At 35.4% G+C, this 13,270-nt stretch overlaps 2 protein-coding genes across 6 annotated transcripts in view; one reads left to right on the forward strand and one right to left on the reverse strand.

Moving 5' to 3' along the window:
• The first annotated feature begins 1,872 nt into the window (after positions 1-1,872).
• Positions 1,873-11,212, forward strand: LOC140758516 (E3 ubiquitin-protein ligase RGLG5-like). Of its 3 annotated transcripts, none has more exons than XM_073094716.1 (12): positions 1,876-1,995; positions 2,374-2,895; positions 5,091-5,175; positions 5,245-5,385; positions 5,479-5,592; positions 5,677-5,774; positions 8,841-8,920; positions 9,182-9,287; positions 9,372-9,499; positions 9,601-9,787; positions 10,074-10,130; positions 10,213-11,212. In XM_073094716.1, the coding sequence occupies exons 1-12, from the start codon at positions 1,981-1,983 to the stop codon at positions 10,291-10,293; spliced, it is 1,614 nt and encodes a 537-aa protein (XP_072950817.1). In that variant the 5' UTR covers positions 1,876-1,980; the 3' UTR covers positions 10,294-11,212. The 3 variants fall into 3 exon arrangements, with proteins under 3 accessions (XP_072950819.1, XP_072950817.1, XP_072950818.1); XM_073094717.1 differs by lacking the exon at positions 1,876-1,995 and adding an exon at positions 2,002-2,145; XM_073094718.1 differs by lacking the exon at positions 5,245-5,385 and having other exon boundaries at positions 1,873-1,995.
• Positions 11,213-12,383: 1,171 nt separating this feature from the next.
• LOC140758515 (mRNA export factor GLE1-like) overlaps positions 12,384-13,270 on the reverse strand; it is a 35,867-nt gene continuing 34,980 nt past the window's right edge. For 2 of the 3 annotated variants that reach the window (XM_073094715.1, XM_073094714.1), the window contains exons 15-16: positions 12,835-12,957; positions 12,384-12,747 (exon numbers count right to left, since the gene is read on the reverse strand). In XM_073094715.1, the coding sequence (XP_072950816.1) occupies positions 12,523-12,747; positions 12,835-12,957 (348 nt within the window). In that variant the 3' untranslated portion in view covers positions 12,384-12,522. Of the gene's footprint in view, positions 12,748-12,834; positions 12,958-13,270 lie in introns of those variants that run through there. The other variant, XR_012104121.1, reaches the window with a different exon arrangement.

Consider the following 13,270-nt stretch of genomic DNA (forward strand, 5'->3'; position numbering starts at 1 on the left):
CTCACTTGACCCCTTCCATTAGGGAGTCATTATGTATTAAAATTAAGAATTTAGAAAGTCACAGTGTATAAAAGAAAATTAGTCATTGATAAAAAATTATAATAATTCAGAAAGTTAAAAAAGAATTATTGCTATTATTTTAAGGGCAATAACTCTATACAGTCATATTTATGGGTCTCCACTTCGTCAATGTTGATGGTGGGGGATTGACGATGACATTCCACCGAACCCGTCTGTGATTGCGGATCTTAAAAGATGAGAAAGAAAAAAGCATCAATTTGTCCTTTTCAGCGATGACAGCTTGTCTAGGATGTAAGGCGTATTGGAATCCAAATAATTAAATTATATTCCGGCATATTGCTGGCCAGTGGGCATGTTGTCATTATTTTATTTTATTTTATTGATTTTATTTTATTTTAGTCAATTATTTTTAATAGAAGTAATTTCCAGGAAGGTGCCGCGCGATGTGATCTTCTCCAACCTAGATTGTAGGAATTTGCTACAATTTTGGATATTAGGCGCTGTGCTTTTCTTCTTCTTCTTTATTTTTCAAATTAGATTTATTTTATTTACTTTTTTGGGAAAAAGAAGTGGGCTTGGCCTAGTAAATCATATTTAAATTTTAAACTCACTGAAGCAAAATGAGATCTCAGACTTCAATATGCCCGTAGATAAAATAATATTGATGAGAATAGCGAATCACTTTTATAATGTCAAAATAGTTTGAGAAAAATAAAATTACCATTTAACCCTATAATTTACCAACCAACTCTTACAGAGTTTAGGTACCTTGCTCATGACCAAGGAGGTCATGAGTTCAACTCCAACCCTAAATAATATTGCGGAGAAATTGTTTGGTGGTTGGTGGTTTGGTAGCTTGGCTCGATTCGGTTGATGGCTCGGCAGTGCGGTTAGCTTGGAAGAACAGCTTGGCAACGCAACAGCTTGGAGCAAGTCTCAACGGCGTTTGATTTGAAGCAATTGTTCGGCGACGCATATGGCCTAAAGTGTCTTTGTATCTAGGAAAGGTTGGCCCTTTGTCAGGTCCATATCTAGCTTTCAGGCTTATAAATGATAAAAAAATAATAATAATTTAACCCTATAATTTTGGTCTGATTTTTAGAATTATTCTAAATTTAATAGAAGAAGAAGAGATTTAATGCCAATATATTTTATTGTTTAGTTGAATAGTTAGTACAAGGAACAATAGTTATATTTAATGTGACATAAAATTAATATTAAAGTAAAAAAAATAGTAACTAAATAACTAAAATACTTTTGATTAGATATAAAGGAGTAATATTAATTAGGTGTTGTTTAATCTAGGGGTAAACTAGTATATTTCATATTATTATTATTAAATTAATTTTTGAAAGTGTATGAAATAAGAGAAGAGATAATAATGAATTAGTAAGCTAAGTTATCGTTTAGTTATCTGCGGCTTAAAAAATTCATATATTCATGCTATAAGTATTTTGTCCTAGCCTACTCTTAAAGTCTCTCAGTTGTTTGATAGTTATACTATTCTTTTTTTATTATTATTCATTAAATTTGAATCTTAGATATAAGTTAGATAAAAGATAGGTCCTTCTTAGATACAGAGACACTTAGGTCCCACTAAATTTTAACTAATATAGTAAATTATCTAGTCTAGACACTACTGAGATCTATTCTATGTAATTGCGCTATCGAGCTGCTCCTCCGAGTCAACTGTACCACCGAGATTTTATGAGCTCATTTAACACTTATATTACTCTAAAAAAAAAAAGATAGTTATCCTACTATCAAACCCGTCCTCACGCAAGAATATATCTCAAAAGTGGAGGGCTGGCAGTTGAGTTGAGGAGAAGAGGATGTAGCTGATCTCTTTCTTTCTTACAAGGTACTCTTAACCATGAATACATCTAAGTTTTGGATAATTACTCTTATTACGATTGTGAGTAACTTGGTCTTCCCAAAGTCAGCTTTACAAACCAAGCAATGAATGTTGTGTGGGTAATCTCTCTTATCTTCCTTCTTCTTTTCGTACCAAAAATTGATGACTTGAAGAGATTGGTTTGTTGGCCAACTATTCTGAGTCTTCCTGGTGGCTTCTTAATCGTTGTCAGAACCGCCTTAGTACTTATCCATTAAAAATTCTGAATGGTTGGTTAGCTTTTTCTCGTGATTTCCGTTTCATTTCCCTCCCTATTTCCTTCCCAGTAGTCTGTTCCTTGCATATATCCTGTAAATTTGATTCAAATTCTTAGATTCCCACATCACAATTTCCCTCCTGTCCTGCAATAGCAGATCTGCCCATCTATTTCAAGTTGGGTTTTATTTTGTTCTTAATATATATATATACCTAGTTCATGAATCTTTTGGTATTAATAGGTAGCTCTCTCCAAGATTTGGGTCTTTTTCGTCTGGATCCTCTGCCTAATCCTGGAGTCTCTTGGGAAATGGTTGAAGCAGCTGGGGGGCAAAAGCTCCTCGGAGGCTAGCAGCAAGGAAGTCCGGCAACCGCCACCTCATCATGACAATAGCTATCCAAGGGAGCAGTATAGCGGCGGCAGTAGCTATTCAAGGGACCAGTATAGCAGCGGCAGCGACTATCCGCGTGATTGGCCACCATATCATGAATATCCTTCTCCATTCTCAAGTTATGATTCTCCTCCACGAGGCTACCCTGCATCATATTCCTATGGCCGACCTGAAGGCTACCGACGCCGAGACCACCGACCGCGGCCATCAGATTATCTGAGTCATCGGAGGTCTCCTCCGAGGCAGTCAGATTATCCGAGTCATCGGAAGTCTCCTCCTAGGCAGACCAGTTCATCGCGGCCCACTGTGTCGCGTCCTAAGCTGCAAAGATCATACTCGAAGATAGCCGACAACTACAAGTCCTTGCCGGAGGTATGCCATTGCTGGTCTTCTATTATCTACGTATTTTCTTTAATTCTTCAGCCTGAGCACTAAGAAAAGTACTATCCTTTCCTAGTTTGGCTTCATTGTTACCTTAATCGTCGCTGAGAATGTCCCTGCTGTAGGTACACCCTAGCTTGCTGCTGGTATACTGCAGCAGCTTTGATATGCTCTTAAAATAGATATTTGAGGCTTTTCAGATCTTAAAATAAGTTATAATGGGTAAATAGCAGTCTTTTAGCCTTTAGTAGTTGCTGTAATGTATCCAACTTTGTGTAGAAATAAGGAATATGGATCATTCTAAAGACAAAATTGCCATGTAGCAAAAATTTGTATACATGTTTAAATTAAATTAGAGGACGGGTACCACTGTAACCCAATGGTTGGTCCGATCAACCTATAATCATGGCCATGTGTTTGATTCCCCCATAAACATTAGGATTGATATTTGGTGAATTTTCTACAAAAGCACTTTGTGTATGAGTTGAGCCTATTTCCTGGGAAGGTTGGGCTACTTGTTCACCTATATATCGGTTAGAGTTGGCATTTTATCTAGCTTATGATAGCTTATGAGCTCATGATCTATTAGAAAAAGAAAAAGAAAATCAAATTAGAGGCCAAAATTGTTGAAATTTAAATTGATTCATAAAAGGAAGGAATATCTACTTAAAATAAAAAATTAGAATTGAATTTCATTATTTTATGTGATTTCTCTTTTAAAATTTTGAAAATAAGGTAAAAGAATTGGGGAAAAACTCTAATTTTTTATTTATGAGTTATGGCTACAATTTTAACCATAAGTTCGAATTTATGGTTGAAACAACCATATAGATTAGATATACTTGGATTCTAGACCAATTAGAAGCCAATTTAATGATTTTTCCTACTTTTTGCACTTTGGAAATTAAGGTAGGACATTTTGGTAAAACCCTAATTTTTTATTTATTGGTGAATTTTCAATATAATACAATTGGGTTAAGATCAACCTCCATGTAGTATATGAACTTATTATTACTGCAGTCAAAATCTAACTTTATATGATTTTTCCTACTTTTCCCTTAAGTTTGGTTAACTAAGCTTGATACATTGTGTCACAAAGAATAATTTTAGTACTCTCCCAGGGCACATGCTAATACTCCATCAGCATGAAAGATGTCACATGACAATTACTTGTTTAAGTTGGACAATCTGCTATGATTCGTCAAGAGTCATTATCACTTAAATCTGGATCCTCTTCATAAGTGATTATTTATAATCCACTATCACTTAAGGTAGGATGCAATAACGCATGCTAATATACAACCATTGTGTTTTCTTCTCTACCTCTTTCTATCATAACCCTAAATAGCGACAATCTCTCTCTCTCTCTCTCTCTCTCTCTCTCTCTCTCTCTCTCTCTCTCTCTCTCTCACACACACACACACACACACACCCCTGATTAGCACGGGCGGTGCGCACAACAATCTTTGGCGTGGGTCTATTGTTATGATAACTGGTTTTTATCAAAAGAATAAAGAAAATAGGTTCTTTCTTTGTGTAGTGTTGATTGGTGTGATGCCAAGTCTTCAGTGTGATTCTGACAGAGTTTGGTAGTTACTTGTGAGGTCCACAAACTCAATATCAAAAAAATCAGAGCTTTGAAAAAAGTCCCTTTTCTCTAGTCGATTCTTTTCTTGTACTTTTCTTCCTTACTTATTCTCTTTCTTTGAGACCTACCTTTTTCCTTGCCATTCCTTTGATTCTTCACTGAAGAAACCAAAAAAAGGTTTCGGTTCTTAGTAGTATGATAGGAATTGTAGAAATCCGTACAAACCAATTCTCCAAATTTATTTGCCATTTTTAGTTTTAGTACTGAAATCCATATATTTTCTTATCTTGGATAATTTTCCTTGAATCTATCTGGTTCTCTTTATCGGTCTTACATCATGAAGCCTTCCTATTACTTGTATCAGCTCATTTTCACCTTTCTTGATTTTTGGCATTAGTAAAATTCTTGCTCCAATCTTTTAGTAGGATTCCATTCCCATCTCTATCTCTTGGTGCCTTTGTATGCATTCTTAGTTTATACAACATGTACAATTTTACCCCCATGTTCTGATATTAGAACTCATTATTGGTAAAATTCAGTATGTTAGAAGGTTTCAACTGTCAAACCTCTTCCTTATGCTACCAAAGTTTCTCTACAGGTCACTGATGCTCTTAAACAAGCTGGCCTTGAGTCTTCAAATCTCATTGTTGGTATTGATTTCACGAAGAGTAATGAGTGGACAGGTAAGATTACATATTTACATATATATGATAGTTACGAGTTGTAGAAATATGACTTCTGTCAAAAATCAGGTAAGCAGTCATTCAACGGCTGCAGCTTGCATCACATTGGTGATACCCCAAATCCTTATGAGCAAGCAATCTCTATAATTGGAACGACCTTGTCATCATTTGATGAGGATAATATGATCCCATGCTTTGGTTTTGGAGATGGTAAATTATGATTTTTCTGTTCGACAGAGTTTTTGATAAAATCGTACGGAAGTATCTGTTCTGATGATTTGATCTACATATTCTATTTGGCAGCATCAACACATGATCAAGATGTCTTTAGTTTTTACTCAGATGAAATACCATGTAATGGATTTCCAGAGACTCTTTCACGATATAGAGAGATTGTCCCACAGTTGCGATTATCTGGTAGATCAATACTTTAATTAAAATATTATGTTAGGATATGGATCATGTGGTTTTACATGAATGTAACTTTGAGTCCATTTTCAGGTCCAACATCCTTTGCGCCAATAATTGAAATGGCTATGACCATTGTGGAGAGGAGTGGTGGACAATACCATGTTTTATTAATAATTGCTGATGGACAGGTATGTCATTCTTGCTCCAATTCTGGACCAACTTTATTAGAAAATTCATCTGAAATCTTTTCTACTTATTGTTGAACTTGCCATATCTCTTGCTATTGGAAGTGATTGTGAATGTTGAGAGTAAAAGAAATAAAAATGCTAATCTCATTTAAGATGCGATAATCTGATGTCTTAGACAACAATATATTTCTTCTAGAAAGGATCCAATTCATCTAAATTGTGGCCATAAATGTGCACCACACAGTTGTTGTTAACCTACTGGAATCCCCTTATGTGATCCTCCAAAAATATTTGTTTCACTTTTACCTGACATGTGGAAACTATGAGGAGATAAATTGCGATTTAGTAGGAGCATCTTTGTTAAGTTGTTTCCCTATTATGGAGATCTTCGAAGATTGTCCAAGTTGATATCTCTAATAATACTTTCATCTGCTTTTTTGTAAGCAGGCAATTTTGAGGTTTGTGAAGATGCACCAAGCATAATTGCTTTTGCAGAGATTAGCTATATCCACATTCCATGTCAAACAGATCAGTTAATAGTTAGTCTCATTTGTCTTGTTAAGTGAAGAAAGATGGGATAAGAAAAATAAAATCATTGATATCTTTGATTACTAGAATGCATATAGTTTCTTTTTATGAACTTTTAAATTTTTTATAGATATATAGAAAAGAAATCGTATTATGGTGATAACAAAAATGAGATAGAACATAAAAGATGAAGAGAGGAGTGCAAGTTGAACAGATATGCTGTTTAACTTGCAATTAGGAATTGAGGTCAAAGAAAGCTCAATTGCAATCATCAAGTAATAACTAATGAGTACATTAAACAAAACAGTCAGCACAAGGATTTAAATTAAATGATTGTACGAATATTAGCTTACATACGACAAAAAACAGTTACTGAATAGGGAATGTTTTAATAGAAATGAACAAACCAATGACATTATTTCACTACCTAAGGAAGAGTTAGCTATTAAATGAATCCAATGACAAATTGACTGAGGCCTTATTCAAGGATTTTTGTAATGCTTTCAGCCCCTTCATAACTTGCCATTTTCATCAGGAACAAAATGTAGTCCCTTTTTGGTTAGAAATGTATTTTCTCAGTTCCAAAAGATGAAGGATAGATGTTGTGACATAGACTTTGGTATGATTTGTACAGAAAGTGTTCTGATTTTCTTGAAGAATATCAATAGAATGAAAACAATTTTTCTATTTTTTAATCAAATTATTTTCATAACAAGTAGGTAGTTTCTGGTTTGGAGAATAAATCAACCTGATATAGTTATTGGGTTCTATAATACATATTTGGTCAACTTTTCCAATATGATGAGTTCTTTAATGTTCTTAAAGTTATCCAAGTTTGCTACAAATCAAGGTTTCAAAAATCGGTATCGGGATCGGGATCAGCCGTTCGAAAAAACGATACGTATCGGCTGTATCGGCCGTATCGGCCGTATCGGCTGCCTGTATCGGATCGAATTATTTTAATTAAATAAAATTTTAAATATTATTAAAAATGTTAGAGAAATTTCTAAAAATTTAGAAAAAATTATAAGAAAATAAGAAATAATAATTACTCACATATAAAACCTAAAAAGTAAAAATATCTTTTTCTCCTTCTCTTCTTTTCTATTCATTCTCTCCCACATTCTTTTTTTTTATCTTTTTCTCTCTTTCTTTCTCACCTTTTTTTTTTAATCTTTCCCTCTCCCACACTCTCTCTTCCATTTTCTCTCTCTCATGCCCAATTTTTTTTAATCTTTCCTCTCTCTCTCACTCTCTCTCTTGCTCTTTCCCTCTCTCTCTCCTTTTCTCTCCCTTCCTCTCTCTCCCTCACTCTCTCTCTCCCTCTCTCTCCCTCTCTCTCTACTGCTGCTGACAGCAGCAGCTGTCTGCTGCCTGCTGCAGCCACCTGCAGCAGGCCAGGCCGAAACCGAGTGGTTTCGGCCTATAGCCGATCCCGATCCGTTTCGGCCGATCCCACTCGGGATCGGCCGAAACTCAAATCCTTGCTACAAATGAGTGCGAAAACTATTTAAAGGAGTTTTAGTATGTAAGTTGTTTTCTATTTTTTTTTGTCAAAAAAATTAACTAATTGAGAAAAGAGACCATTGTGGTCCCCTATCAAATCATTAAATTTAAGAAAAAGATAAAATACCTTATCATCCATCCTATTCTTTTAAATTGTTGAGATAGATTCATAACTAGAGGATTGGGTTCGTCCTAACATAGAAACCGAGAGGACTCTTGAGCAATTGATGAAAGTTTATTTTTTGGTATGGAGAGTAACACTTAAAAGTTGTTATTTGATTATAAAAAAGGAAACCATTAACCAGTAAAATCCATAATTCAAGGAGAATTGGTAAATCAAGTAATCAACATCTATCTTTTAAATTAATTGCAGGTCTGCACTTTTTTCCCATGATGTAAGCAAAAAGTGCAAGACAGAGAAGGGCGGAACCACCTCTAAAAGTAAGGAGGTTCCATCATATACCAAATTTACAAAAATGAGGGGCCATATACAAAAAATACTACTATTTTTAAAGCTGGTGGTTGTGGCTACTCAAGACACATAAGTAAATTTAAAATAAGGCTATAAGTTTACCACCTTTAAGTAGGTGTACTTCAGTACTTGCGGTACCTTGACACATTACTTTTTGAGACTTCTAGGGCACCAAATACATTTAGGCACTACTGTGTTTTTTCAGTTTTGATGCTCAGTAGAGCAGTACCAGTATTTCAACATATTCGAGCTATTATCACTGAGAAAAAACTTGTACTTGTTTGTTTGCCTCATAGCACAACATCTAAATCAGTTCATTGCATTCTATGCGTACCAGAAACATTTTAAACATATAATTGTTTGGTCTAGATATGTTTCACTGTGAATTCTACATTTTGGGTTTTCATTTGCATTTTCTTCATATATTAAAGGTAGACGACAACCAAACACTTTGTTGAGAACATGAAAGATACAAAGTCGTTACATGTTTTCGTTTCTCTTTTGTGACTACTTCAGGCACTTGTTTCTTGTTTGCATATTGATAACTGTGACCATCTCAGGTAACCAGAAGTGTAGATACTGAATCTGGGCGGTTAAGCCCCCAAGAACGGAAGACAGTTGATGCTATTGTAAAAGCTAGGTACTATTGATGGCATTTATCAGTAATTGCAAAATTTATATATCTGTTTTATAGAATATCATGGAGAAAGATATATCCTTGAACCATTAAGATGTCCTGGTGTAATTTCAGTAGTAAAAGTTTTCATCAGTGATGAACCACATCACCTAGCATAATTTCAAAATTGTGCCACTTAACATAGATAAAGCACATTTGTTATTAACTTTTTCTACTGAAATTATAGTGATGCCTTCTGCACTTCTTGTGAATTTTGTGTTGCAGTGAATTTCCGTTATCAATTATTTTAGTTGGAGTTGGTGATGGTCCCTGGGACATGATGCAGGAATTTGATGATAATATACCTTCTAGATCCTTTGACAATTTCCAGGTAGGGAAATGCAAAAAAGGAAGAGAGTTTCTTCTTTCCCCCCTTCAATGGATGTTAATTGGCTGAACTCTATTGTCCTCCTAGTTTGTCAATTTCACAGCAATCATGTCGAAGAGTGTGTCGCAAACTAGAAAGGAGACACAGTTTGCACTTGCAGCATTAATGGAAGTACCTTCACAGTACAAAGCAACGTTAGAACTTGGAATTTTAGGGTATGGGAATGCAATCTCTGCACAGTTTCTACTTTCTTACTTCTAGATATATGAAGATGGTATGTCATGTGCTAATTGTTCTTCTTGTTTATGTGGACTAGTCGCCGAGCAGCAACATCTCCCGAAAGAGTTGCACTCCCCCCTCCAATTGGAAGCAATGACATAACTTCCTCTGATTCAAAACAATTTGGATCTACTGGTTACAAGAGAAAAGCACCTTCTCATTCCAGTGATAGCACTACTCCAGCCACAGCTCCTCCTGTTGCAACTGCTTCTTCGGATACCCAGGTACAACAGATTCTCTTTGTTTTTTTTGAAAAAAAAAAAGAAAAGAAAAAAGTTCTGTAAATCCTCTTGGTTTGTAGGTTTAAATTAATATTTTGTCAAACTATGTTGTAAGCACTTTAACAAACCAAAACATGAAAATGTCTGTTTCGAGAAATGAATCTCTAAAAATCCTTCAGGTTTGTGTTAGATAGTCTGTTAGATGTCTAACAAATCTTAAATTATCTATTGGTATAGTTCATATATCAATTCATAGTGGATCATTTTTTATCATGTGGATAATCTGCAGGTTTGCCCAATTTGCCTTACAAATCCTCGAGACATGGCCTTTGGGTGTGGACATCAGGTGAATAACGACACTTGCACAGAATTCCTTTTTATATCATCTCTATTTTTGATGTATCATGCTTCCTTTTTTTCTGTTGCAGACGTGCTGTGACTGTGGACCAAACCTTCAATCCTGTCCGATATGTCGTAGGCCAATTGACACCAGAATAAAACTTTATTGAGGTCACTGCCAACCATGTATCAAGGAGTTCCACTGTTTTCTTCTGAGCAGCCTTGATGTTTCTCGGTAAAATAATATGTCAACTCACAGGATTGATAATTCTCAGTCTAATGGGTTTACTGGTGTATTAACGCCGATCAGTGTCCTCGTTCAGAAGAAATAGCATTCTCTCATGGTTCAAAGTTCCAGTATCAATTCCACTGAGAAAACAAAATGCTTGTCAGTTGGGATTCTAGCTTCAATGTGTTGGTTTCAGATTTCTAGTAAACAAGGTTGAAAAAAAATCTAGATACAAGAAAATTTAAAAAACATGAGAAAATTAGGAATAATGTATTATAGGGCTGGTTGAACAGTAGTTTTAGGGGCAAATTCTGATCATTTGGAACCAAAACACAAAATGTTTTGAGTAAAACATCTCAGTTCTGAATGAAACTTCAAACTGTGAATAGGTGCAGGTTTGCTTATCTATACCCTTCTCAAATTCTCAAATCTTTGTCTATGTACATATCTGTACTGCATATGTACATCTCCTTTACCTATTGAGCAGCCTATTAATTGCTTTCCATCATCTCATTCTGAGTTACTCTCCATATCCTTCCATATCTATTATCTCAACTGGCTACTCATTGTAAACACTCTTATCAACTGCCATCTGTTCTTTTCTGTTGCTGCTGTATCTTCATAGTTTTATGATCTGGAGCTACATTGCTTTTATGTAATGGTACGTATCTTAGACCTCTTTTGAAATAAATCAAAGAGACAAGATGCATGACTGTGTAAAGGTATTCTCCTATTATTGCTGTTATGTAATGGTAGGTATCTTAGACCTCTTTCAGAAGGAAAAGAAAGAGACAAGTGTGTAAATTGTATTCTCCAATGATTGTAAAAAAATTCCAGATATTCTGTTTGGCTTTTCTGTTTATAGTTTTCCAAAGTTTGATCCAGTAATGGATGTTCCATCAGTATTATTTGATTCGAATATCCTACTGACTTGAGCAAAAGCGCTACCAATTGAGTTATATGTTCTTCAGACATTTAAAAATTGTGGTTGGAAATGTCCAGGAAAATTGATGTAATCTCAAATGCAATTAATATTGCTCCATGTATGTAACTTGACTTTTATTGTATGGTCACACAGGAGGGGATTTCACCTATTTGATGTTAATGCGGTTACTCTGCAAGTTTTGGTCTTGGAGGCATATCATGACAGGTAAAATTGTGACCTAAGATGGAAGTTAATTAGGGAAGAAGAGTAACCAAAAGCAAGTGGCTTTTTGACAGATTTCTAGTCTTCACAAGTCATCAACCTTTTGTTCATTTGATTGAATTAACTGATCGAGAGATAATTTGATGCTTGAGTTTAGTGACAGACGTACTGATGACCCAAAGTTGCTGCTACGCTAATTCATGCGACAATAGTAATTTGTTAAGCAGAGGTAACGGCATTCTAAATCCTTTGCTTTCTCACGGTCGAGGTAATCGAATTTGTTTGTGGTATGACTGAGTGAGAGTGGCAGGTTCAGACAGTCAATACCAACTGTATCATAGCCTCTAAATTAAACAGTAGGGACTAAAGATCTACTAGCTTTTAAAGAGGATTAATTAGTTCATTTGGAAGGAGAGAAACACTGGAGTTTTATGGAGGCACAGACTCCATTTGGCATCCGGATCGCTTCCAAGATCTAGCATCAATGGAACACCCGTTTCCTCTGTTTCCTTGTAAGGGCTTGGCTCCTCTTCTTTAATAAATATGACTGAGCTAAGCCTACTCTCTGAAAATTAGAATAATAATTTCCCTTGCCTTTTGCCACAGTCAACAACTACCAAGTATATTTCCAAATAAATGAAAACTATATATAATAATGAAATTAACTGAATTCTACTAGATTCTGTTCCAAAAAAGAAAAAACAACAAAAACTTGAGAATGTCTGTAGTGAATGCTCTGTTCTTTTTTCTTTCGAGAAATACTAGAAACCTATCACTCTGATGAAAATTCATCATTGTTCCTTTCATGAATTCCTGTTTGAGAAAAAAAAACTTATTCTCCTTTTTCTTATCCCTTACGGGCACCGACATCACAACACTGCAGCTGCAAAAACATCTAAATTATAGATTACATATTAAAATACAGTATCATTTGATAGCTGGACATTTCTTTGAAACATGTGTTTCATAATGGAAACTACATATAGAGATCGTAGCATGCCTCAAACAAATGAATGATTCTGTCTATACAACAAACTCTCTTGATAATAATGAAGAGGTACTAAGGCGCCACCCTTCTGGTTCCTGTAGATAAATTTTATTATCTAAATAGTGCTCGAGATTTCTAAGACAACCAGGCTTCACTTTATCTCCTTTTGCCTTCAATGCAGGCACAAAGGTTCGCGAGATGACATTTAGTATCTTTCTGAACTGGGATCTGTATCTCCTGAATAGTGCAAAACCCGCCATCTGAAAAACACAAAAGTTGGCTTCGCTTAAGATGAGTCCAGCAAAAGCATAAAGAATATGGAGAGAATGTGTTAGAGCAAAGTAAACCTTCAGAAAAGCCTCCAGCGCGGTAGCCGTGTAAGTGTTAGCGGGAAGAGTATTCAGGAACATAGCAAGCCATTTCCATCCTTCTTTCAGACCAAGAGGATTCCTGAAACCATTGATCTCCGTCTGCAAAGATGAACACTGTGTTTTCACTCTGAAAGAGCAATATGCGGAACATGCAATGAAAGACTATCTTTCATGAGGCACTATTGTCAGATCAATGATGAGTGCCATAATAAGTGAAAGAAGTGCTATAAGAATGAGACAATCTTTGAAAAATATCTGAGCAGGATTGGATGTGTCCTCCACAGTACATTCCTTTTTTACTAGCACAATGTGAATATGCTAGTATATAAGAGATGGAGGACCACTTTAATGTAGATGCTCAGGACATTATCAGGACTGGTAAGAGCTAAAGGAACCTGAGAAGATAGAACAT

This window comes from Typha angustifolia, chromosome 3 (assembly GCF_048772165.1).
Source record: "Typha angustifolia cultivar Huaian chromosome 3, ASM4877216v1, whole genome shotgun sequence".
In the NCBI taxonomy this organism is placed as follows: domain Eukaryota; kingdom Viridiplantae; phylum Streptophyta; class Magnoliopsida; order Poales; family Typhaceae; genus Typha; species Typha angustifolia.

Coding starts and splice junctions, on each gene's coding strand:
- LOC140758516 (XM_073094716.1), top strand. Junction 5,593..5,676: donor CCCACAGTTGCGATTATCTG/GTAGATCAATAC, acceptor GTCCATTTTCAG/GTCCAACATCCTTTGCGCCA. Junction 9,788..10,073: donor CTGCTTCTTCGGATACCCAG/GTACAACAGATT, acceptor GATAATCTGCAG/GTTTGCCCAATTTGCCTTAC.